This window comes from Puntigrus tetrazona, chromosome 4, assembly GCF_018831695.1.
Source record: "Puntigrus tetrazona isolate hp1 chromosome 4, ASM1883169v1, whole genome shotgun sequence".
Lineage (NCBI taxonomy): Eukaryota > Metazoa > Chordata > Actinopteri > Cypriniformes > Cyprinidae > Puntigrus > Puntigrus tetrazona.
In genome coordinates, this window is record NC_056702.1 from 22,294,621 (window position 1) to 22,320,908 (window position 26,288).

General features: G+C 39.0%; 2 protein-coding genes and 1 long non-coding RNA gene across 3 annotated transcripts; 2 read left to right on the forward strand and 1 right to left on the reverse strand.

Moving 5' to 3' along the window:
* Nucleotides 1-2,276: 2,276 nt before the first annotated feature.
* On the forward strand, nt 2,277-10,528 carry LOC122342310 (NLR family CARD domain-containing protein 3-like; the record flags this gene model as incomplete). Its single annotated transcript, XM_043236103.1, has 6 exons — nt 2,277-2,320; nt 6,251-6,335; nt 6,514-6,624; nt 6,784-6,912; nt 6,983-8,767; nt 10,378-10,528. Coding segments are annotated over exons 2-6 (2,226 nt in total), but the record flags the coding sequence as incomplete, so codon positions are not given.
* A 1,646-nt stretch (nt 10,529-12,174) lies between these two features.
* On the forward strand, nt 12,175-16,800 carry LOC122343188. The gene is made up of 3 exons (XR_006250710.1): nt 12,175-12,320; nt 16,327-16,373; nt 16,742-16,800. It is a non-coding gene; the product is annotated as an uncharacterized LOC122343188 (long non-coding RNA).
* Nucleotides 16,801-21,287: 4,487 nt separating this feature from the next.
* Nucleotides 21,288-25,477, reverse strand: LOC122343126 (NACHT, LRR and PYD domains-containing protein 12-like). Its single transcript, XM_043237479.1, has 5 exons — nt 24,796-25,477; nt 24,268-24,441; nt 23,257-23,430; nt 22,107-22,153; nt 21,288-22,025 (listed from the first exon to the last, which is right to left on the reverse strand). The coding sequence occupies exons 1-5, from the start codon at nt 24,897-24,899 to the stop codon at nt 21,919-21,921; spliced, it is 606 nt and encodes a 201-aa protein (XP_043093414.1). The 5' UTR covers nt 24,900-25,477; the 3' UTR covers nt 21,288-21,918.
* Nucleotides 25,478-26,288: the final 811 nt, after the last annotated feature.

A 26,288-nucleotide genomic window follows, 5' to 3' on the forward strand; every position in this document is an offset into this window, starting at 1 on the left:
TAAATGATATATATGTATGGTTATTACAATATTTAAAACTCACTTTTCTGGTTTCTGCTGAGTGTTTGATGTCTTGAATCTTCTTGATTTTCTTCTGGATCATCTGCTGCACGTCTTTCTGTGTCTTCATCAGTTCAGTCTGTAGAAACTCGATTATCATAACACAGATTAAACTTACAATATGTTTTCATGATGAACTTTTATTTTAGCAGCCCTTCAGAAGTATAATAACTTCTATCTTCTTCTCTGCGCTCTCATCTTCTATAGGAACAGTGTTGTGGTTCTTGTGGTCTGTAGCAGTACAGACTGAACACACACACATCTGATCATCTCTACAGAACAGATCCAGAGGTCTTTCATGTTTCTGACAAATATAGTCCTCCAGATTACTCACAGGATCCATCAGTTTGTGTTTCTTCAAAGCTGCCACTCTGAAATGACGCTCCAGATGAGTTTGACAGTAAGAGCTCTGACACATCACACACGACTTCAGGGCTTTCAGCTTTATCTCCTCACAGAAGTCACACAGAACATCAGATGTTTTCTCAGGACTCTTTTGTTTATAGTGATCTGCGAGGTCTCGGAGTGTCTAAAGAAAAATAGTAATGACTTTGAAGAAATGCAAATATGTACAAGATTGTGTAGAGCCAGCTTGTCATTAATGCAAAATGAACCCAGAAATATTGAGTTAAAGCTATTACTTGAAAAGAGTAAAAGACAAACTTACTGTTTTTTCTGGGTTATTTACTTACATGGAGGTACATTTTCATTACTCTGTCTCCTGGTTTTTCTTGCTTTTGTTGATGTTGGTGAAGATTCTGCCATTGTTTTTGATCTCTTAAATACATTAAGAAAAAAATATGTTGTATTATTTTCTCTCTTTTGCACTTTAAACTTTGTATCACAACCATTTATTTCTGGTGACTGGGAGGGGACTTCTTCAATTCACTTAGTTTAGTTGTGGCCACGACATGTTAAGTCTTAAATCAATGTTTACGACATATTAATGCATAAACAACCTGTGACCATAGCAACCCGGGATTATCAAAAATGGATAAACATTTTTATTAACATTAAACCTTTAATATTTGTATATTATTATTATTATCATCATCATTATTAAATTAACTTGTTAGGGCTATATTTGTTATATTTATTTCCCTACGATAGTATTTGCTACCGTATATTTTGGAAATACTCCAACCACCTGACAATTATGCCAGTAATTTATGATTGTAGGCTATTTATATTTTATAAATGGATGCATGCAGTCTGGTAGGATCTCAGCTCCTCCAGGAACAGGTTTCTGTATGTTTTCACACTTCGCCCTGTTTAAGGTGAGAATAATTAAGAAAACCATGAATAAATGCAATCTGCTTTGAGTCAGGTTGATAGTTAATGGCCTTAAATCACACACACACAGTTCCTTTATGGTTCCCAAAAAAACAACTAAAAACATTCGAGGAATGTTTCTGAGTGATGACAAGCAGAGAGATTACTCTAATGCCGAAGTGCAGCATTTTTCATAAACTACCAATAATTCATGTCTGAAATAAGATTTGAATGAAGTGTAATAATTAGAGAAATCAGAAGTATGTATTCTTATAGTATATATGTATTACTACAAATAAAAATTACAATGCATCAAAACGACAATTTTCTGAAGAGAAAAATTAAAATAACTGGGAAAAAAGTGCAAAAATGAGAGAATAACAAATGCCCGAAATCTGATCCGACACTTAATTTTAGTGGATCCACCCCACAATGAAAGAAGTTCATGGTGTACAGGGGTTGGGTGATGAAACTGAAATGCCTGGTTTTGGTGGAGGGCCTCCTTTGCCGCCAAACAGAAACTGTGACACTCCCGTAGACTTCCATAGGAACCGAGTAAAGTAACAGAGTAAAGCGTGCCACGGAGCGGTCATTAATTCCAATCAACCAATAGTTCCAGCATCGAAGCCCAATTGTTACAGTGATTCTCAAGCGCACTCGCCAGAAAGTTCAAGAAAATTGCAGCAGTTTTGGGCATTTTAATGAAGAATGTCTTACGTGTTACTTTGCACTTTCTTCATGTTTTCTTTTGATGCATTTATTATTCGACAACATTCGTTTAGAGCCCCTGTGATATTTTCTTAACCCTTTATATTTTAGTTTTGACTTTAATTTGATTCACTTTGTCTGAGATGCAAGGAGTCAGGTCTGATGCCATGTTGATGCCATGAAACGACAGAAGAGGCGAAACCGGGAAGTTCTGACGTCACAACTTCCTTCTTTTTGCCGGGTCTTCAGCTGTGGAGCAGAAAGGCACTTTCTTTTTCATGTAAGTAAACATTAAATACTATCTTAATCATGAAACACTAATAAAAACATAATTAACATGATTTATAAGACTGTATCGTGTTTCACTATAATGTTCCGTAAACACTTTTTTTTTACACGTTTATAATCTAAACAGTGTAACTGAAAGTATCCAGCTCTACCACATAGTTTTTAACGGCTGTAATAAGGTCGTGTTACACTTTCACTGTTCATATGAAATGTAATAAATGCATTTCAAATATTACTCGCTAGAGATAAAAGCCAAAGTGATGTGCGGGAATATTATGCAGATTTCCTACAGGATTTTTCCCAGAGGAATACCTGCAGAAATGAAGGAAATTATGTCCTCCAGGAATTATAATCCTACAGGTCTATTTAAAAAAACTGTTTCAGCAGGATCATTGTGTGAAAAGATATATAGCCATGCAGGAGTTACAGATTGTCTTCTGCAACACATGCAGGAGAAATAACTTTACAACGAATTTACATTACTTCATTTTGTGAAAACTATTAAAGCAGAGGCAAATTTACAGCAGGTGGCATCTAGTCCATTTCCTGCAAAAAGAAAGAATGCAAGGATGTTTTGAAATATGGTGTGAGTGGTTGTAAAATAATTAACAATCTTTTACGGTCCCAATGTTCTCGTAGAATACCTCTAGATTAATTCTCGATCTCATAGGGTGTTATGGCCGGGGAGCAAGAAAACACACAGAGATGTATATATCCTTACTCCAAAGTTTATTCCCAAATACAATGGTTATATAGACATCTTCAGAGTGGACTTTTACCCCTCTAGCCAATGAAACAAAAGAGGGCACATGTTGTATACATGCCAAAAGATATGTACTTATATAAGATAGAGATATGAAAAGGAAGTTAAAAACATCTGCTCACCAAAGCATATTGAGACGATACAAGGGTATTCATAGCACGGCGAATCAGAAATCTAATAAATGGGATAATACAGCACACAATAAAAGCAAGAAATTAATAAAATCACTCCTATAGGAATAAAAACAATTACCAGAAACTCACCTTGTCTACTTCCTACATCTCTTGCCTGTATCCCTTGTGCAATTCTAGATATATTCATCAGAATTCATATATCAAATGTTCATCAGCATCATTATCTGGAATATACTTTTTTACACAAACTCAACCCCTCTCGGCAGTAAGTTGATCCAAAACTAGTCTATTTTGGAGAGTAGTTAATCGCAGACCTCTTAATTCTTCTTTAATAGCCCCAAAAGTCCTTTCGGTTATGTTAATGAATTTAAGCAGTTCATACTTTATGACCTCGGTTTTAATCTGTAGGTGGGCCACACCTACTCCGTGAATTAAGGCTTCAAAGAATCTTTCAGTACCTGTCCATAAGCGATGTTCTTTAGGTACAGGGTTGCCTCTGGCTACCGTCAGAGTTTTATTACGATCAGCTAAAGAACGTTTACTTCTCTTTCCTAACTCATCCTTCTGATCCGGATGTTCTTCCATGCTCACCAGAGCACATCTCCCACTCCAATCTTCGGGGAGCGAGGTGTACACTGCATGACCACAGAGCCATACCCAATCTCTCAATGCCCTAGTTCCACTTCGGTTTGGAATGTACATGTGACATCTTGGATCTCCTCCATAAGCACAAAAAAATCACACTTCTCTCTTACAGTCGCATTACTCCATCCATAGCCAACCACTGTGGTTATAGGAAGTGGCTTCCTATTAGCACACTTTGCTACATCAACTTCTCCTCCAGACAAAAGACATAATCATGACAGCAAGTGATACTTTTCATTGACAATACTGATATACATGAGTACAATTACTAAGACGTAATTTTATTTTTGTATTTTTATGCCCGTCTTCCGATCTTTCGACACAGAATAGCGAATCTGGGATTGCACTCACGGTTGTAAGCCTTACAAACACTTGAGGTATAAACCACACCGTCTTATTTTGTCTACACCTCCATTCTCCAGAAGTCCTTAAAGCTGGAATCAACCCTGCAATACTAATAAAAGAAATGCATTCCCATTCTTCGGGAGGCGGTGCCTCAATAATTATACGTGGTCTAGTAGCACTGTGTGGCTGTCACCAAGCCAGCAGAGGGAGCTCTTACCTCTGGGTGATCTGCGATCACTCCCTCTGCTGCTACTTCCTGTCAGTGGACTATAAATACTGCAGCAAGCCACTCAACTGCAGGTTGCATTGTTTCGCCTGTTTCTTTGTTAGATTGCTCGTGGATTATTGTTTCTGGTTTCCCTGGTTTTGACCCTGCCTGTCTTTGGATATTCTGATTGTTTGCCGCCTGACCTGACCTTTGCCTGTTCTTGGATTTTTGTGTTTGCCTCATCTCTGATACTCCTGTTTGCCCTGTTTGACGCCTGCCTGTTTTGACCATGCCTTCATTTAATAAAAGCCTGCATATGGATCTGCACGCCTCAGACCGCTCTTTCGTGACAGTGGCATTTGGGTACATACATAAAAAGATACCTTTTTTCCTTCAGCTCTAGCAGTAGCATATGCATATGCAAGGGGTTGGGAAAGGTCACTGAGGGGGACATTCGTGTTTCTGTTAAAACAACAGGCAATACGTCAACCCATTTTCGACCACTATCCATACAAGCCTTCATAACACGATTTGTTATAGTCTGATTCATCCGTTCCACATTTGACGCAGATTGTGGATGGTAGGGAATGTGGATGTGCCAATTAATATTAAGCTCTTTAGCCAATAGCTGTGTCACTTTAGAGGCAAATGGTGTGCCATTGTCACTCTCAGTAACTGACGGTATACCGAAACACGGTATAATTTCTTTAACCAAAATTTTTACTACAGTCTGTGCGTTTTCTTTTCCACACGGGAAAGCCTCTGGCCATTTTGAAAAACGATCCACTATCACAAGTAGATATTTGTGATTCCCACACGGAGTCATGTGTGTGAAATCTATTTGGAAATGTTGAAACGGCAATTCCAGGTGTGGAAGAGAATGTTTGCTGGCTTTGTGTTTGTTTGTTGTTAGCACATACCAAACTAGCATCTAGTAATAACAGGGTATTTTTGCGGACATTTTCTATACGATATGATCGATTCAAATTTTTTATTACTTTCTCTTTTGAAATGTGCCATGATAATGTCTACATAGCATGACAACAGCGGATGCTGGCAGTGCAATCCTGCCCTGCTTGTCTCTCAAAATACCTGTGTGATCCAGTTTCACCTCATTTGCTGCCCAATGAGTCAAACCAGCTTGTGTAGGGTTAGCCTGTAACAGCTTAATATCCAAATCATCAGCTAACACCAAAGACATCATAGGCACATCCATGCCTGCTTTGTCTACATGTGGACTTACTATGACTTCTTTGGCTGCCCACTTTGCTACTTCATCTGCCAATCTGTTTCCTTTTGCCTCATCTGAATCTCCCGGTGCATGTCCAACTACCTTTATCACAGCCAATTTGGATGGTAGCTGAGCTGCATGTATTAACTCCGACACCACACTATGGTGTGATATTGGCTTTCCTTCAGAGGTTTTAAAATTCCTTTCCAGCCATAATTTCAGCCATGCATGATTAAATGTGCGTATTTTGAATCAGTGTATATATTAATACACTGACCTTTTGCCAGTACACAGAAAATTTGATATATAAATGTGCTATAAGTGCTATAGGCTAGGCTATTGATTATCATTATTGACATAACTAGTGAATCACAGCAATTTAATCACCGCTGTCTGAATATGACTTGAGATTGAGATGAACGACATGAGAATAGTATAAACATGAATTTAAATGATGATGTTATCTCGTTTCAGACTAAGTAATTGATTCTTTATAAAACAGAACAACTTAAAATGTTTAATATAATGACTTATAACAATATAAGAAGTTTAATTGTTTAGTGTAGTTTTTGTGATTGTTTGTCATTTCCATCTAGAGTCAGGGTTGGAGATCAAACTGTTCAGATCCATCATGAATGAAACACAAACATCTGGAGATGAAGAGTATTCTCCAGCCTGCAGGTACTTTGAGGAACACAATAAAGCTTTTCTCTTATAGAAATAAAACCATGAGCACTTCAAGCTTTTTTTTTATCAAAATAAATTTAGATTAAGTATAATATAAAGTATATTAAGATAATTGTCTTGTAATATATTCAGATGATTCTGATTATAAAAGATAACATCTGTTCTCTTTTAGCTTAGTTCATGAGAAGAGATCAGAAGCAGAGCCCAGCTGTGTGTCTATGAAGAGTGACTGGTCTATGATTGAGCCAATGAAGTTTAAGAGTGATTCACAGCCTGGACTCAGGTATGACACTTATATGATGTTTTGATATATGATATTATAATATATTATCAAATTTAAGTAAATAGTTTTTATACATACATTGTATGAAATTACATCAATATTTATCGATTTGAAAATAATAGCTTATTTTTGATTAAGTTGAATCTCTCTCTGTTTTAGTTCAGTTCATCAGAAGAGATCAGAAGCAGAGTCCAGCTGTGTGTCTATTAAGAGAGAGACATCTTTGATTCAGTCTTTAGATTTTAAGAGAGGAGATACACGGCCTGTGTTCTCAGGTATAACATTTCTGTAAGAGATATAATTTGAAGATGTCAAACAGAATACATAAAGCGTTATGCTTATTGGTTTTATTTTACAGTCATGAAGTCCTCAACACATTTAGATCAAATCTGCAGAAGAGGTTTGAGTGTCTGTGTGAGGGAACAGCGACGCAGAGAAACCCAACACTGCTGAATGAGATCTACACAGAGCTCTACATCACAGAGAGTGAGAGAGGAGAGATCAATAATGAGCATGAGGTGAGACAGATTGAGACACAATCCAGGAGAGAAGCAACAGAGGACAGAGCCATAAAATGCAGTGACATCTTCAGACCTTTACCTGGACAAGACAAAGACATCAGAACTGTGCTGACAAAGGGACTCGCTGGCATTGGAAAAACAGTCTCTGTGCAGAAGTTCATCCTCGACTGGGCCGAAGGGAAAGATAATCAGGATGTCCAGCTCTTATTTCCACTTCCTTTCAGAGAAATCAACTTGATGAAGGACAAAACACTCAGACTTTCAGATCTTCTTCATGTCTTTTTCCCTGAAACTAAAGAAATGGAAATATCCAGTGATGAATATAAAGTGTTGTTCATCTTTGATGGTCTGGACGAGTGTCGTCTGTCTCTGGACTTTAAGAGCGAAGTGAAACTGTATAATATAGCTGAGTCAGCCTCAGTGGATGTGCTGCTGATGAACCTGATTGTGGGGAATCTTCTTCCCTCTGCTCTCATCTGGATCACCTCCAGACCAGCAGCAGCTGATCTCGTCCCCTCTGAGTACGTCCATCGAGTGACAGAGGTACGAGGCTTCAATGAGTCACAGAAGGAGAAATACTTCAGGAAGAGGATCAGTGATCAGAGTCTGGCCGACAAGATCATCTCACACCTGAAGTCCTCCAGGAGTCTCTTCATCATGTGTCACATCCCAGTCTTCGGCTGGATCTCAACCGCTGTTCTTGAGAAGATCTTGAGTCGAGCAGAGACTGGAGAGATTCCCAAGACTCTCACTCAAATGTACACACACTTCCTGATCCTTCAGACCAACATCAAACGTGAGAAGGAGTATGAGGAGAAGGTGACAGATGAAGACATGATCCTCAAACTGGGGAAACTGGCTTTCCAGCAGCTAGTGAAAGGAAACCTGATCTTCTATGATGAAGACCTGAGAGAGTGTGGCATTGATGTGACAGAAGCATCAGTTTATTCAGGACTGTGCACTCAGATCTTCAGAGAGGAGCTGGGCTTGTTACAGAGGAAAGTGTTCTGCTTCGTTCATCTGAGCCTGCAGGAACATCTAGCAGCTCTATATGTGCACCACTCTTTTACAGTCAACAAAATCAATGCATTTGATGAAATCAAACAAAGTCTGTTGTCTAAGATTTTGAACCAGATGAAGTATAATTCATTATTGGAGCTGCATCAGAGTGCTTTAGAAATTGCCTTAAAGAGTAAGAATGGACATCTGGACCTTTTCCTGCGGTTCCTTCTGGGTCTCTCAGTGGAGTCCAATCAGACTCTCTTAAGAAAACTACTGACACAGACAGGAAGCTGCTTCTACAACAAAGAGAAAACAGTTCAGTTCATTAAACAGAAGATCAGGGAGAATCACTCTTCAGAGAAATCCATCAATCTGTTTCACTGTCTGAATGAACTGGGTGATGATTCACTGATGCAGGAGATCCAGGGTTATCTGAAATCTGGAAAAATAAGAGAAATCAAACTCTCCTCTTCACAGTGGTCAGCTCTGGTTTATGTGTTGCTGACATCAGAGCAGAAGATGGATATTTTTGATCTAAAACAGTTTATTGGAGAACAACACACAGGAGATGAAGTTCTTCAGTATCTGTTACCTGTGGTTAAAGAATGCAGATCAGTTCGGTAAGTAACACTGAACTTTAAAAACTTGACCATGTTTATGATTTAGCATGTGTTTTCAAAAAAGATTATTAAAATCGTCTAAACCAGTCGAGGAGGTCTTTGTGTGATCAGTCCCTCCAGAATTATGCTGTCATTTTCTTCAAAATTACTTAATGTAACACTAAATAAAATGATAATAAATGTAAACTCTTTAATATTAAATGTATAAAAACTTTCAATTTGAAGTGCTCTCTTTTTGTTTCATTTTAATCTGTCTTGCCGTTTAACAGACCACAAGCTATTTATCAGTTTTAGAGCATGCCAACAATGTATTAACTTAACAAAGACAAACAATGAATGAATGCTAAACAATTATATAATTTATTTAAAATTACATTACAAAATGAGTTTATTAACAGAATGTCTACAATGCACAATCAAGAAACTGCAACCAGTGCATTTAGTTCTGAAGTTTAAAAAATAAGTGAAAACCAACATTATATTTGTTTTATCCACACTTCTGTATAAAATGTTTGTGAAGCTACAAATAAAATCTAAATTTACTGAATCGTCCACAGTTTTCTCTATCAAAAGCTCCACTGCAGAGCTGTTAGATCTGTTAGAAAACCAAGGCTCTGAGATTTTGGCTAGTAGGTGTCCTCTTTCAACTTGACAACACCAGCTTGTTAGATGCTGTTGTCTCTTTCAACATTTGAGTTTGAGAAAGCATGTTTGTACATGTGGCCGAGGTATTCAGTGCAGTGAGTCTTGCAAGTAGATATTTTTAGAACACATCCAAATACACCACCAGATGATGAAGCTGTGAGTGCTGCTGGCCAAAAGCTTGTCAAGTAAGAAGTAAAATAAATCTTGTAGCACATCACTGAAATGTGGAATAGCCTTGTAACACATTGTCATCTGAGGGTCAAACACCCAGATCTCCTGATCAACCTTATGCCCATCTGTTCTGGATTGTTTCGTACATCAAACACCAGGAAGGTCTATGATCATGTCGCATGTCTCAGCTTGGCCACCATCTTCTCCTCTTGAGTCAGCCAAGTTTGAAATCACTGCATAGTGTCCATATTCCAGAAGAGCATAATCGTGCAGCTAACACACTCACATTTCCCAAAGAATGGTGACTCCGATGCTTCAGGTGATTTGGATTCGATTTGTGGAAGCCCAGGTGTTATCTGATTGCTTCCCAAGAGTCCTCCCAATGCTAATTGTTTTATTCCCTGATTGAGGGGATCATCGGCATGGATGCACTGGCACATAGCTAGCCTCGGGTGCTATGCAAATATGCTATTCCCCCAGTGAGCCTACTCACACAGACAGGATCAGAGAGGATGACGAACAGGTTCTGCTGGTTGCGCCATACTGGCCCACCTGGACTTGGTTCAGCAAAACCTGAGGAGACGTTGCACCTCTCACCCTTGATTAGTTCAGGCATGCAAATTCCACTAGCCAGATTTCATTGGTGCTTTCTCTTTAGTTAGCATGAATCCAGGCTCCGACCAAGACCCCAGTCTTTCGTCACAATATAGCGTCTATTTTCTCTCCATCGGGGAACGAGGGTTACATATGTTACAAACATTTTGATATAATTGTTTATTTTGTTCTTTACACAGGCTATGTAACTACAAACTCACTGCTCAATCTTGTGGAAGTTTGTCTTCAGTTTTACAATTCTCAAACTCAAACAGCCTGAGAGAGCTGGACCTGAGTAACAATGACCTGCAGGATTCAGGAGTGAAGCTGCTCTCTGAAGGACTGAAGAGTCCAAACTGTCATCTGGAGATTCTGAGGTAAATGCTTACAATAAAACAAATAAGAAAAATGTGTTAATGAAATTGTAAAGCTTGTAATGTAATTTTATATAATTGTCCAGCCCGACTCCAATTTTTCTAAATGTTTTGTTACATCATCTGAAAACTTAAGTAAGCTTTAGTCACATTTGCATGTGACTTCTGACTGGTTTTGACTGGTCCAGTCTGTCTTTATGGATTTAAAAATGCAACATCTACCCTTTTTTTTTGATTGGCCATCATAATAACCAGTTGACCTTGTCATGTACTGTTATACACTGGATATCGGATAACTGTTTATATCCAATAAAAAAGTAACAATTTAATTCAGAACTTGTTCAACAGCACCTGATGGGTAGGTTAATGGATTTATTGAAATAAATTCTGTTGGTAATAGGCATGTACCTAAAGTCAAAACACGTTTTGTGGCTGTTAACCTTTTTGATCTCAGTGTTGTGTGGAAAACTTCTTTTAAACAGAAAATAGTGGAGCATTTACTGTATGGAAGTTTAAGGTGCCGCTACAGATTGTTCAGGAGGAACAATAAATCACTCAGTTTATGTCCATAATAAACATCTTTATTGTTCCCATTTGAGTAATAAATACATTTGTGTGTGGGTCCATAAATGAACAATAACAACAATAATGAATATACACGTACAATACAAAGACAGTAATAGCTTAACCATATGAGATAACAAGACAACAGTATAAAGATAAGTATGCGAGTTATATAAGCTCAGCCGATGTAAATTTCTTCAGCTTTATATAATTGTTCACTTTAAATCAGCTATCAGATAAGTTAATTATCTCCTCACAACATTCAAAGAGTTAGATTTAGAGTCTTATTTATCGTGTTTTGTGCTGGATTTGTTACATGTCGTGAGGTCTGGGCACAAAAACCTCATGATTTATATCCAGAATATGATGCATGATGGGATGCTCTTCAAATGCAGCTTCAAATACCGCTCTGGAGCTGTATTTGAGGTATTGTGGATTTAATGTGTGTTAAGAGCACACACTTACTTCCTGCCGCATAAACAAAGTCAAAGTCAAACATTAGCATAATGCTAATTCACTCTTTGCCACTAGTTGCCACTTTTGGAGCATTAAAAGCTCACAAATACTGCTTTAAGTGAAATTGACCAAACACCAGAGGGCTTTGGAAAAAATATATCGTTTGGGAGTTTATGAACAAATAAGGTCAAGATAAATGCATATTATAAGAAAATGATCTTTTGAACTTACGTGCATGTCAACCAGTTGATTGGGATATAATAGGGGTAATAATAGGGATATAATTCAAAATTTTCAGCAGAAAATTACATTGAATAGATGTCATCAGATAGATTTAAGTAATGTTTTTGCAGCAACACAACTCCACTGGACAGCCGTTTTTATCATATATTTTATAATGTGTACATGGCATTTCAGACTGTTTTTTATATGTTTATTTTTAACACTAATCTTTAAGACATCACCATATAGAAATGGCATTGTAATGCCATACTAATTCCAATTGAAATTCATGGATGAAATTAGTATAAATGTGTGAGAGATGTCTAATTGTCATGTGGACTACTGCTTTTCAGATTGTCTGGCTGTATGGTGACAGAGAAAGGCTGTGGTTATTTGTCTTCAGCTCTGACTTCAAACCCCTCACACCTGAGAGAGCTGGATCTGAGCTACAATCATCCTGGAGATTCAGGAGTGAAGCTGCTCTCTGAAAAACTGGAGGACTCAACCTGCTCATTGGACAAACTGAAGTATGTCTAGCAGGATGATTTCAGATTTTTGTTTTAATTCCTTAGTGACTATGTGCTATATATGTATTGTACTGTGCAGAAGTTTTAGGCCACCATTTTTTTTCCAGCCAAAAAAAGTGTTATTTTGATTTTTTTGCTGTAGTGTGTCAGTAGGAAATATCAGTTTAATATCAGTGTAATCAAATGAGATTTTTATCTCACTCACATGACTAAAATGAACTGAAACTCAGTGACCTGAAACTTTTCACCTGACACACAGACATGAGAAATAGATTGATAGAAAGCTTGAAGGGTATGCTTTTAAATGTGTCATGTTGAAAACAAATATTCAATGATAAAGTTATCAGTATGAAACCAAGACCATTCCCAGTTTCTTTGCAACCACACCCACAAGCTAAAATAGCTTTTATCATTACAATAGTCCACGTGAGACATGCGAAACATGACACGCTCCCACATCAGCTCATGCATACAAAGTGTAAGGATTCATTTAGTTCAGCACGGCTTAGGATTTACCTCATTATAGACACGTTGTGAGATAAAAGAAAAATGACCGCTGAAAAGAAGAGAGGAATAACCCAGAATTTACCTCATACTTAGAGATAACAGAATGAAAAAAAGACAGCTGAAAAGAATAACAGATGAATTTGCCTAGAGATGCAATGCACAAGCTGACCCAGCCACTTAGCAAAGTAATGTTTATCCTTTGCATTAGTTTATGTGTTATTGTTGCATACACTTAAACACATTTCCTAATTCGTTTTTTTCCTGAATGAGTTTGCCTGTTTCATGTTTCATGATTCTTGGACCCTTTTGTATTGTTTGCCTTGTGTGGATGCCTGATGTACTGGATTAGACCCATTGCCTACCTTCTTATATCTCTAGTTCCAAGAAAGCAAGTTTGAGTCGGAGAAGATGAAATGTGCATTTACATTGTTGATTACATTGTTAACGGGCAGAGCAATTGATTGGGCTGCAGCAGTTTGGGATTCTGACTCAAGATTTCGAGAGAAATTATAATGTGGGGAACAAGGAACTGTTATCTATGAAGGCAGCTATTGAGGAGTGGTGACACTGGTTAAAGGGAGCCGTGCACCCCTTTCAAGTCATAACGGATCACAAAAACTTGTTGTATATTAAGAGCACAAAATGCTTAAACCCTTGCCAAGCTCCCTGGTCGGTGTTCTTCACTCTGTTCCAGTTTACCATTACAAACCCGGTAGTAAGAATGGAAAAGCGCATGCACTCTCCGGACATTATGATTGCCACACTCAACCTCTTGATCATGAACCCATTCTTTCACCATCATGTATCATTGTGCCAGTGTTTTGGGACATCATGGAGGACTTACAACGAGCCCAACAGCATGAACCAACACTGTCTCAATGTCATCCTAACAAGCAATATGTGCCCCTCATCTTACGTCTGTGAATCATGCAGTGGGTACACACACCTCCCAGTGCTGGACACCCAGGTATATCTTGTACCATCCAGTTGATCTCCTTCTGGTGGCCTGAAATTAACCAACAAATCACGTCGTATGTCAAGTCATGCCAAGTGTCATGTCAAGTCTAAGACACCTAAAGAACTGCCTTCTGGTCTCCTCAAACTACTACCCATCCCAGAAAGTCCATTGTCCATAGACTTTGTGACCGATACACCCCCCTCCAATAACTTTACCACCATCCTTGTTACCCCTGAAAAGACTACCCACTGCCATAGAAACAAGCCCTCTTCCACAATGTCTTTCAGGTGTATGGTATCCCGGATGACCTAGTCAGTGACCGAGGAACACAGTTTACTTCCCAGGTCTGGAGAGCCTTTTGCAAGCAGTCGGACATCAATATCAGCCTCACCTCACGTTACCACCATTAGTCTAATGTCCAAGTTGAATGCCTGAACCAGGAAATTGGTTGCTACCTACGGACCTATTATAGTAGGGAGAAACATCTGTAGTGTGAATTCCTGCCCTGGGCTAAGTACGCCCAGAATTCACTTAACCAATCATCTACAGGTCTCACCCCCTTCCTGTGGTTCCAACCTCCTCTGTTCCTGTGGTCTGGTGAATCCTCCTCAGTCCCTGCGGTGGACGACTGGATTCGTCGGAGTGAGAAGGTGTGGGACAGTGCACATGTCCGTATCCAGCAGGCCATTAGAACACAGGAAATACAGGCCAACAGACAACATCTTACACACCCTCCCTACCAACCAGGTCAGCGGCTCTGGCTCTCCACAAGCGACATAAAGTTGCTGCTACCAAGCAGGAAGCTGAGCCCCAGGTACGTTTGACCCTTCAAGATTCAAGAGAGAATAAATGAATTTGCATATAAGCTAGATCCTCCTGCTAATTACTACACCTTTCACTCTTTCCATGTCTCCCTCCTTAAACTGGTCCACCCAGATGCTGACCCCAGCCTTGAGGCCCCAGAACCACCAACACATCTAGATATTGATGGGCTCCTACTTATCAGGTGAAAGATTTGTTGGACTCGAGATGAAGAGGGGGTCAGCTCTAACATCTGGTGGTCTGGGAGGGTTATGGACCCGAGGAGAGATCATGGGTAGCCGCCCGGGACATTCTGGATCCAAGTCTGATTGAAGGGTTTCATTCGGCCAGACCCAAATGGCCAGCACCATTAGACCCATTGCCATTGGGGTTGCGGATCCTTTGGCAGGTGTTGGCCACTTCGAGGTGTCCTGCTATGGGGTGAGAATGTGCCAGTTGAAGGATCACCTCCATCTTCATTCTTGGCACCACCAGTAAAAGTTTCTCTTCCCCCCCCTCTATGCAATACAGCAGGCGTTTTGTATGACAAAGTGTGGGAGAGGATGGGGGCACGGCTGCAAGCCTTTCCCTTTGATGACTACTGGCACATGTGGCCGGTCATCCTCTTTCTGTTCCTTGGCAAAGGAGCCCCCTCCCGTGACCTGTTGGAACACATCATAGTACAGGTTAAAATTTTGTCAGAGGCCAGTAGAGTTGGGCATTGTTGTGGTCGTCGAGCTGGCCTCCATTGTCGTGTCTCCCTTTGGGGCTGGCAGGTTGTGTGTGGACAGGAGGCGGTCAAACCCTGGCTAATGCCTTCTGAGCAGCACTGGCAGATCCTTTAATATCCCGACCTTCAATCGGCCAGGAACCAGAAACCGCAGACATGTTCACCCCTCCAGGTGGGCACTTGTCATGTTTCTCCATGCACACAGGAAATGGGGATGTAGGATTTTGTTTCTACCCTGGGAGCGACGATGTTGGGTCATACCAAACTCACCGCGCTGCCGGTATCAAGGAGGGCGCAGAAAGGCTTTACATTAATGTGGACCTCAGCTTCACGGGCCTCAGCTGGCAGTCAGAATAAACATGGGAGAAACGCTTGGTAAGGCAGTGAAACTGGCAATAATTCGCAATAAGTGTAACATGTGCTCTGGCTTTATGCTGGGCAAACAAGAAGTGAGCGCAGAGGAAGTGGAGACGAGTCAGTACTTGGGCGACGGCTCCCTCTGCTGGCATGGCGTTACACTCTGTTATTGGATCAGTGTGCTCAATAATGAATCTTTGACCTTCAGTTTGTATGTTTTAATTATACTGTGTTGTGAATAAAATAAACTCATTTTAAAAAGCCAGTTTTCAATCTCCTGGAAAAACAACCTTGCTTTAATATGAGATATTTAAGCATACATGCAATTTCTAAGCAAGACCAGAGCTAATTCATTAAAGATCATTATATATTTCAGTGTGCAATGATAACCTAGCAGCAATGTGAAGATGATATTATTAATATATTAGCTTAACTGTCAGTGTGTAATAAACAGCTCTTTCACTCAATTCTGCTGAAATCAGTGCAGTCCTGTATTGAGGTACACAGCCCTACTCACACCATGTATTCAACAACTGCACAGCAACACCTTAGATACCACCTAGAACATTCAAGCCACTAACTTAGTAACACCCTAGTACCTTGGCAACTGCATAGCAACATTTTTTATTTACTATTCTGTGTGTGTTTTGTAGTGTGGATCATGGAGAAGATTCCAGGATTACAGAAGGACCAAAGAAATGTATGTCTACACACACACACACACACACACACACACAAATCTGTATAGGTATCCTTGTGAAGACATACATTGATACAATGCAATCTCTAGCTCCTTACCTTAAACCTACCAATCAGAACTAAGTGTCTTTCCCAAACCCCTTACCCTAAACCTACCTTTTACCTGATTACAACCTGATCCCTGAATGTTATGACCCTCAAACAGGCTTTTAGTCAGGACCAGCTAAAATGTCCTTACTTTACAGGATTGTCCTCACTCCGATGATCAAAACAGCCCTTACAAAGATAGCTGTACATGTGCACTCACACACACACACATACACACTGTAGTGATTGTTGTGTTATTAATGTCTCTGTTCTTGTGTTCAGGGTTGTGTTTTCTCACACTGGATCCAAACACAGCACACACTCAACTCAGTCTGTCTGAGGAGAACAGAGAGGTGATGTGTGTGTCTCAGTCTCAGTCATATCCTAATCATCCAGACAGATTTTATCATTGGTATCAGGTGTTGTGTAGAGAGAGTGTGTGTGGACGCTGTTACTGGGAGACTGAGTGGAGTGGATATGTGTTAATATCAGTGACATATAAGAACATCAGCAGGAAGAAAGAGAGTAAAGAGTGTGTGTTTGGAGCTAATAATCAGTCCTGGAGTTTGTGCTGCTCTCCTCACAGTTACTCATTCAGACACAATAACATAGAGACTGATCTCTCTGTAGAAGCCCATCGTCATCAGAAGAAGAAGGAGAAAGAGAACAGGAATGTCTGATGATAATATCTCTAGAGTAGGAGTGTATGTGGATGAGAGCGCAGGAACTCTGTCCTTCTTCAGCATCTCTGACACAATGAGACTCATCCAAACAGTCCAGACCACATTCACTCAAACACTCTGTCCTGGGTTTAGGTTTCTTACTCATGGATCATCAGTGAAACTGTGTTGATGAATCAGAAAAGACCGAACAGAGATTTGTTACGAGTCTCCCCTGTTTGTCTAGGGGGCACGCGAGGCTGTAACAAATAAAGTCAAAAAAAAAAAAAAAAAAAAAAAAAAAACGTCTGACGGTCACATCAATCCCCTGATCCAGAAAAGCACAAACGCAGTCTTGAATAAATCTTTCATTTATTTAAGAACAGAAGAGTAACAGAGGAAGCAAATCTTCAGGAGAGGGTGAGGCCAACATAATAAACAAAACTCTAACTACGTTGAAAATTATAAATAACCTACTCAAAAGAAAATAAATAAATAACAGAGTCTTACCTTACTCCCTAACTAATATAAACATAGGCAAAATCTCCATTTCAAAGTAAATGGCACCCTCTCCCTACCGCTTCCTAAAGACAAACAAAGTTTAAAAGAAAACAGAAAACAAATCAAACACCAGAGCATCCACATGCTCTCCCATAGTTCACGAGAGAACAATTCACTCACAATACTAGGAGATAAAGACCATAATCGGCCACCCTAAGTAACAACACTTTCTGGATCAGGGAAAAGAGTGAACACGTAGCCGTCAGCCTCCCTCATGGTTCCTCTGAGATCTTATGCCGAGCGCTGATCAACAATAAGCATCAGCTGGGCCCCAATTAACAATCTGCAACAAAGAGAGAAAGAGGGAGAGAGAAAGAAAGACATGCAACTCCAGACATGCCCAATAGGTGACTTCACCCTCTCAAGATCGCATATTACCCAAATACGTCCGCAGGATGTAACAGATTCTACCCATAATGTTTTGAGCTGCATGATGACTATAGATGTTATAATCTCTTCCTGACTTTTCCCTAGTCAAAAATAGTTTGTTTAGTTCATTTTACTCCTATGTACTGTAGTATAAGTAAATTGCCTAAAATCTGTTAAATTGGAACAAGTAATTTTGTACATAATGCACTTTAGTGGTCTTAAAGTCGTGCTGGGTTCCAATTAATAAGTGGAATGATTCCAAGCATACTTAAGTATCTACACTACAGTTTGCAATATAGAGAAGAGATCATCCAATGTGTATTTTGAAAACATTACCATTGCAACTTAAATTATACTTTAGGAGTGTTGGACATACATTTATACTATACTTGTAATAAACTGGATTCTAGAATTTAAACTCATTTCAGGCATGATACAATTGTATTTTAATAACACTTTTACTGGGATGGAACTGCACTGTACTGTCACATCCCAGTCTTCTGCTGGATCTCAGCCGCTGTTCTTGAGAAGATCTTGAGTAGAGCAGAGACTGGAGAGATTCCCAAGACTCTCACTCAAATGTACACACACTTCCTGATTCTGCAGACCAACATCAAACATGAGAAAGATTATGAGAAGAACCTGACAGATGAAGACATGATTCTCAAACTTGGGAAACTGGTTTTTCAGTGGCTTGTGAAAGAAAACCTGATCTTCTATGATGAAGACCTGAGAGAGTGTGGCATTGATGTGACAGAAGAATCAGTTTACTCAGGACTGTGCACTGTTGAGGGAAACAGGAAGTTTTCCCGATTTTGTAAGTTTGCCTTGTTTATTTGAGTGATACCTTGTATTATGAACACATTGTGTTGTGTTTGATACTGATTTATCAGGAAGAAGAGACCACACAGAATATCGTATTCTTTTATGTCATAAGTATTTATAAGATACACAGTACACATGGTATTGTATTCACTTTATTGAATAGTAGAAAGAAAGACCACCAAAGCATCATATTTAAAAGTAGTTTATTGAGAAAAGACATTAATTATGACATATGTAGCATTTAGTTTAGTATAGCCAGAGATAAAATATGTATTAGTAAGAACGTAGAATGAATAGGAATGTTACCATTGAGTGCTGAGTTCCCGACGCAGAGAAGAGGACATCTTAGAAAGATTTTCGCTGAAGAGCAGACTAATAAGATGGCTGTCTTCTCCGATGAAGACAACCTCGCCACAACGCCTCCGAACAGCTCTATATGTGCATCTCTCTTTTACAAACAAGAAGAGAAATGTTTTAACAGGATGAGTTCATTTTCTAGAGCTGTGAATGAGGCTCTATAGAGTAAGAATGGACACCTTCACTGTCTGAATGAACTGGTTGATTATTCACTGATGCAGGAGATCCAGAGTTATCTGAAATCTAGACAAATAAGAGGAACCATACTATACTCTTTACTTTGGACATCTCTGGTTTATGTGTTGCTGACATCAGAGCAGAAGATGTTTTTGATCTAAAATAGTTTATTGGAGAACAACATACAGGAGATGAAGTTCTTCAGTATCTGTTACCTGTAGTTAAAGAATCCAGATCAGCTTGGTAAGTAACACTATGTAACGCCTAACCAGCAGAGAAAGCCCTCACCTGAATACTAGTGGGGTTCAGGCTCCTCTGGTTCTTCTCCACCTACTTCCTGTTAGAGGGCTAATTAAACAGAAACTCTCCACATGATTGATGCAAAGTATTGCCAGTTTGACTGCCTTACCGAGCTTATCCTGATTGCCTTGTTTGTTCTCATGTGTATGATCATTGCCTGTTTGCCTGATTCACGTCTCTTGGATTTTACTTGCCTGTATTGTTTGCCTGTTTGGATTGATAACCTGTTACTGACTCACTGCCTGCCTACTGACCCTGTACTTTGAACTACCCTTGAACCTGTTTGATGTTTAGACTGTTGACCCTGCTTTCCCATTATCGTTGATGTCTTCGCTGTTAATAAACTTTTGCAAATGGATTCTACTCAGTCTTCTGTGTCATTGTTACACACTGAAGATCACTAATAAAAACTTGAGCATGTTCATGATCTTGTGTTACTTTAAATTAACAAAATGTAACAATCTCACAGAATCACATTTCTGGCAGTGAACAGGAGAGTTATGGGAGACTTAGTAAACCAGTCAAGCAGGTCTTTGTGTGGTCAGTGTAATCACTGAATTGTTGAATGGCCTTATAACACATTGTCATTGAAGGGTCAAACATCCTGATACTAAACGTACAACTGTAAGTTCATAAATATGTAAATACTTAGCATGAAATAAATGTTAGTATACTTATTTTTCACAAGGGATGGCTCATCTGTGTTTATAGATGGATGGAAATACCACCAATCCAGTCTTTACTTCCTTTCCTCTGAGAAAAGAACTGGACTGAGAGCAGAAGATACTGTATAGACAGAGGAATAGATTTCATCATCATAAACAACGGAGAGGAACAAGTCAGTGTGTGTGCACAGTGGTGTTTACTTGTGCTGAAATGGTTTTACTGTTGTTTTATTTCTCAGGATTTTGTGAAGAACATATCTGGTGATGTTAAAGTCTGGATTAGTCTGACTGAAAGAGATGTGGAAATGGGTTGATGGCAGCAGTGGGACCTCTGGATGAAAACTGATTAATAAAACACATAAGAAAAGATAAAGCACATACGCCACTGTCATGTTTCATAGGTTCATTTTCTCATTCCTTGTGTGTTTTCAGTCTCATTAGAGGGTGTGTCAGAGCGTGAGCGAGCTGATTGAGATCAGCTGCGACTTACTAAACTTCCTGATAAATGGCACAGGTCAGATGGATCGCTAGGACAGACAGATTCTGGCCACTGGACAGGCGGTTCAGGATCTGGTGACACAGATATCCAAGCTCTCTTCACAGATCCAACAACTGAGACTTCCCATTCCGGGAATTGTGGCTGCCTTCTCGCTGCGTGGGCGCGTATTCTGGACTCTTGTGGATTCTCTTTGCGCTTTGCGATTTCCTCAGAATCGTATTTCTTCCTGGATTTGTTAAATTATTCTTTGTCAATACACTCTGTTTAACCGCACTTGAATGCTCTGAATCTATTGTGACAGCCATGTGATGAAGTCTGGTTTGACTAACTTAGTGAAATTGCTTTTATACAACAGTTCAATAAATAATAGGTTAATTTCTAATTTAATATTTTATTAAGCCAGAAGCTCATTTCAATCTTGTCAAAAATCAGTTATATTCATGATACAAACATTGATTAAAATCTGATATCAAGTCGATTTATCTTTATTTTTTTTAGTATTTTTATTTCTATACAAAAATAACAGAAATTGATTACATGTTCTTCATCAATCATGCTCAAAGCATTATGGGTAGAATCTCTGCTCAGTCTCTTCTGATTCATCAACATAGTTTCACTGATGATCCAAAAAAAAGATAAAACCCAGGACAGAGTGTCTGAGTGAATGTGGTCTGGACTGTGTGGATGAGTCTCATTGTGTCAGAGACGCTGTAGAACGACAGAATCCCTGCGCTCTCATCCAAATACACTCCTGTTCTATAGATATTATCATTACCATACACTTCTGGTCTTCTGCTGATGATGATGGGCTTCACAGAGAAATTAGTCTCTCTGTTATTGTGTATGAATGAGTAACTGTAGCGAGAGCAGATCAAACTCCAGGACTGATCATTACGTCCAAACACACACTCATCACCTCTCCTTCTGCTGATGTTCTTATATGACACCGATATATCCACAAACCCACTCCACTCAGTCTCCCAGTAACAGCGTCCACACACACTCTCTCCACACAACACCTGAGACATTTTAAATCTGTCTGGATGATCAGGGATATGGCTGAGACTCAAACACAAATGTTACTCTTCTGTTGTCCTCAGACAGTCTGAGTTTAGTGTGTGCTGTGTTTGGATCCAGTGTGAGAAAACACTCATCTGAACACATGAACACAAGAACAGAGACGTTAATAACACAACAACAATCACTACAGTGTGTGTGTGTGTATGTAGACGTACATTTCTTCAGTCCTGTTGTAATCCTGGATTCTCCTCCATGATCAACGCTAGAAAACACATCAATAAAAGGTTATACAGTTGTCAACACTGCAAAAAATTTTTTTAATAATTTTTAATTATTGTCTTGTTTCCAGCCAAAATATCTAAAAAGTATTATGCTCAACAAATGTGCTTCTGCTCGTATAGTATCCACTCCATATCCAGAATTTTCGGTTTTGGTCTAAAATGTTTCTTTCGATTGCAACTCTACTACTTATAGCTTGTAAAACATTTACAAAGGATTTAAAGGCTCATTTACCTTCCAAACTAAAAAGTTAAATGCAGCACAGAGAGAGACAGAATGTCAAGATAAAACTGTACAACTGTACACTTGATTTAAAAAAATAAACCTCTGCAATTTCATGAAAAAAAAATCGAAAACCCTCTGTGTTGTTTTAGGAAGGTAACTCAGCCTTTAAATCTTCATTGTATGCTTATAATGTAGATATGCTTATAAATCAAGAACAAGGCTTTTATAGTTTTTTAAGTGAGCAGTGTAGCACGTTTAGCTGTAGCTTAGCATAGCTCATTGAATTTGATCAGAACATTAACACCAAGCTCAAAAATTACCAAAGAGTTTCAATATTTTTCCAATTTAAAACTGTTTTATAAACATTGTGTACTAAGATTCACAGAAAATATAAACTTGTGATATTATAGGCTGATATAGTTAGGAACTATACTCTCATTCTGGCATAATAATCAATTAACTTGCTGTACCATGATTTTTATGTCAGAATGAGAGTGTAGCTCCTAGCCAGATCAGCAACTTTTTATTTTACGTCGGCCTTAGTACACAATATAACTATAGAAGAGTCAAGTTTTAAATAGGAAAATTAATGAATCTCTGTGGTCAATTGTTCATGAGTGTGATGAAAATAGTCTGATGGAAATCAGATTAAATGATCTATTCTAAGACACCTCTAAAAGTGCTACCTCCAGACCAGGGGTTCTGCTGAATTTATTAGAAAACGGTAAAAATCTGACGCTAAACCGTAAAATGAACTTATTTTTAGTGGTGTGTTCCTTTTAATCGTTTATATTGTTACATCCCTCAGAAACTCCTAGGCTGTAGAGAAGCACTGAAGCCAAAACCTCCTGCTTGACATACTTGAGTTTATTCAGTGAGCAGTTTGGATCCTCCAGTTTTTCAGAGAGCAGCTTCACTCCTGAATCTCCAGGATGATTGTAGCTCAGATCCAGCTCTCTCAGGTGTGAGGGGTTTGAAGTCAGAGCTGAAGACAAATAATTACAGCCTTCCTCTGTCACCATGCAGCCAGACAACCTACAAAAACATACAATAAACCACATGACATTAGTTTGTTGTTGCTTTTATATTGAACTGATTGGTTAATAAAAATAGTAATTCTATTCTCATTTAGCATTACCAAGAAAACATCCCCCTAATCTTTAGACATTATATATCCTGCGATCGATCTCTCACACAAACAATAATGGTAATGCTTCTGAAATCAACAAAGTAGTAAAAGAATATAAATATAGAATATAAAGCTAACATTTAAAAACAAAACTTCTAATATTCTAATCTAACCTGGTGCTACCCCACCCACATGAGAGGTTTGCACCAAAATGACACAAGTATATACTTTTTTCAGCAATTCTTCAGCAATGATTAAACCTTTAAGACCTAGAGCATTTTTGAGGCGCATGACACACCTTTGTTTTTCACACCTATTCTAGCAGTCAAAATCAAGTGCTATATATCATTAGAAACAGGAGAACTTGAAGTTGAAGTCCAGATTATTTTAATTTCTCACTTTTCTTATGTTTTTCTAAGAATTAGTGTATTTCATGCAATAATAAAGATTCCTTTACATTTATTAGTATCATTATTAGTATGCTACTGTCACTTGAAAACTGGAACTACCCAAACTCCTCATGGCAACAGCAGAAGCAGAGATGTGGAAACTGGAATTGTGACAGACTATTACAGTTTTTCTTTGGAACTGGCAGTATGTAAGAGGGCTTGGATAAGCCCTTTAATGACATCCTAGCAAACATTGGTCCAATGGCAACATCTTATTTAAACTTCTTTAAATTTAATAGTCATTTAATGTGGTAGCATTTAGTAAATTATTGTACTTTATGGAAAACCATTTACCTCATTGTCTCCAGCTTGGAGTTTAAACTCTTCAGTCCTTCAGAAAGCAGCTTCACTCCTGAATCCTGCAGGTCATTGCTACTCAGGTCCAGTTCTCTCAGGACAGAGTTTGAGGATTGTAAAACTGAAGACAAACTCTCACAAGACTGTGTAGTGAGATTACATATGGAAAATCTAAACAAGAAATATACAGTAATTACATATAGAATTAATCTTAACAGTGTGGTTTTTTCAATAAAGACATATTTTGAACTCAAACCTTAAAATCTCCAGCTTTGAGTTTGGACTCTTCAGTCCTTCAGAGAGCAGCTTCACTCCTGAATCCTGCAGATCATTGTTACTCAGGTCCAGCTCTCTCAGGACAGTGTTTGAGGATTGTAAAACTGAAGACAAACTCCCACAAGACTGTGCAGTGAGATTACATGTGGAAAATCTGAATTTAAAAAAACAAATTAATTACATATAGAATTCATTTTAACAGTGTGCGTTTTTTTAATTTTTTATTAAATCAATATTTGGAACTCAAACCTTAAAATCTCCAGCTTTGAGTTTGGACTCTTCAGTCCATCAGAAAGAAGCTTCACTTCACCAGTAGAGTTGGGCATTGTTGTGGTCGTCGAGCTGGCCTCCATTGTCGTGTCTCCCTTTGGGGCTGGCAGGTTGTGTGTGGACAGGAGGCGGTCAAACCCTGGCTAATGCCTTCTGAGCAGCACTGGCAGATCCTTTAATATCCCGACCTTCAATCGGCCAGGAACCAGAAACCGCAGACATGTTCACCCCTCCAGGTGGGCACTTGTCATGTTTCTCCATGCACACAGGAAATGGGGATGTAGGATTTTGTTTCTACCCTGGGAGCGACGATGTTGGGTCATACCAAACTCACCGCGCTGCCGGTATCAAGGAGGGCGCAGAAAGGCTTTACATTAATGTGGACCTCAGCTTCACGGGCCTCAGCTGGCAGTCAGAATAAACATGGGAGAAACGCTTGGTAAGGCAGTGAAACTGGCAATAATTCGCAATAAGTGTAACATGTGCTCTGGCTTTATGCTGGGCAAACAAGAAGTGAGCGCAGAGGAAGTGGAGACGAGTCAGTACTTGGGCGACGGCTCCCTCTGCTGGCATGGCGTTACACTCTGTTATTGGATCAGTGTGCTCAATAATGAATCTTTGACCTTCAGTTTGTATGTTTTAATTATACTGTGTTGTGAATAAAATAAACTCATTTTAAAAAGCCAGTTTTCAATCTCCTGGAAAAACAACCTTGCTTTAATATGAGATATTTAAGCATACATGCAATTTCTAATCAAGACCAGAGCTAATTCATTAAAGATCATTATATATTTCAGTGTGCAATGATAACCTAGCAGCAATGTGAAGATGATATTATTAATATATTAGCTTAACTGTCAGTGTGTAATAAACAGCTCTTTCACTCAATTCTGCTGAAATCAGTGCAGTCCTGTATTGAGGTACACAGCCCTACTCACACCATGTATTCAACAACTGCACAGCAACACCTTAGATACCACCTAGAACATTCAAGCCACTAACTTAGTAACACCCTAGTACCTTGGCAACTGCATAGCAACATTTTTTATTTACTATTCTGTGTGTGTTTTGTAGTGTGGATCATGGAGAAGATTCCAGGATTACAGAAGGACCAAAGAAATGTATGTCTACACACACACACACACACACACACACACACACACACACACACACACACACACACACACAATTCTGTATAGGTATCCTTGTGAAGACATACATTGATACAATGCAATCTCTAGCTCCTTACCTTAAACCTACCAATCAGAACTAAGTGTCTTTCCCAAACCCCTTACCCTAAACCTACCTTTTACCTGATTACAACCTGATCCCTGAATGTTATGACCCTCAAACAGGCTTTTAGTCAGGACCAGCTAAAATGTCCTTACTTTACAGGATTGTCCTCACTCCGATGATCAAAACAGCCCTTACAAAGATAGCTGTACATGTGCACTCACACACACACACATACA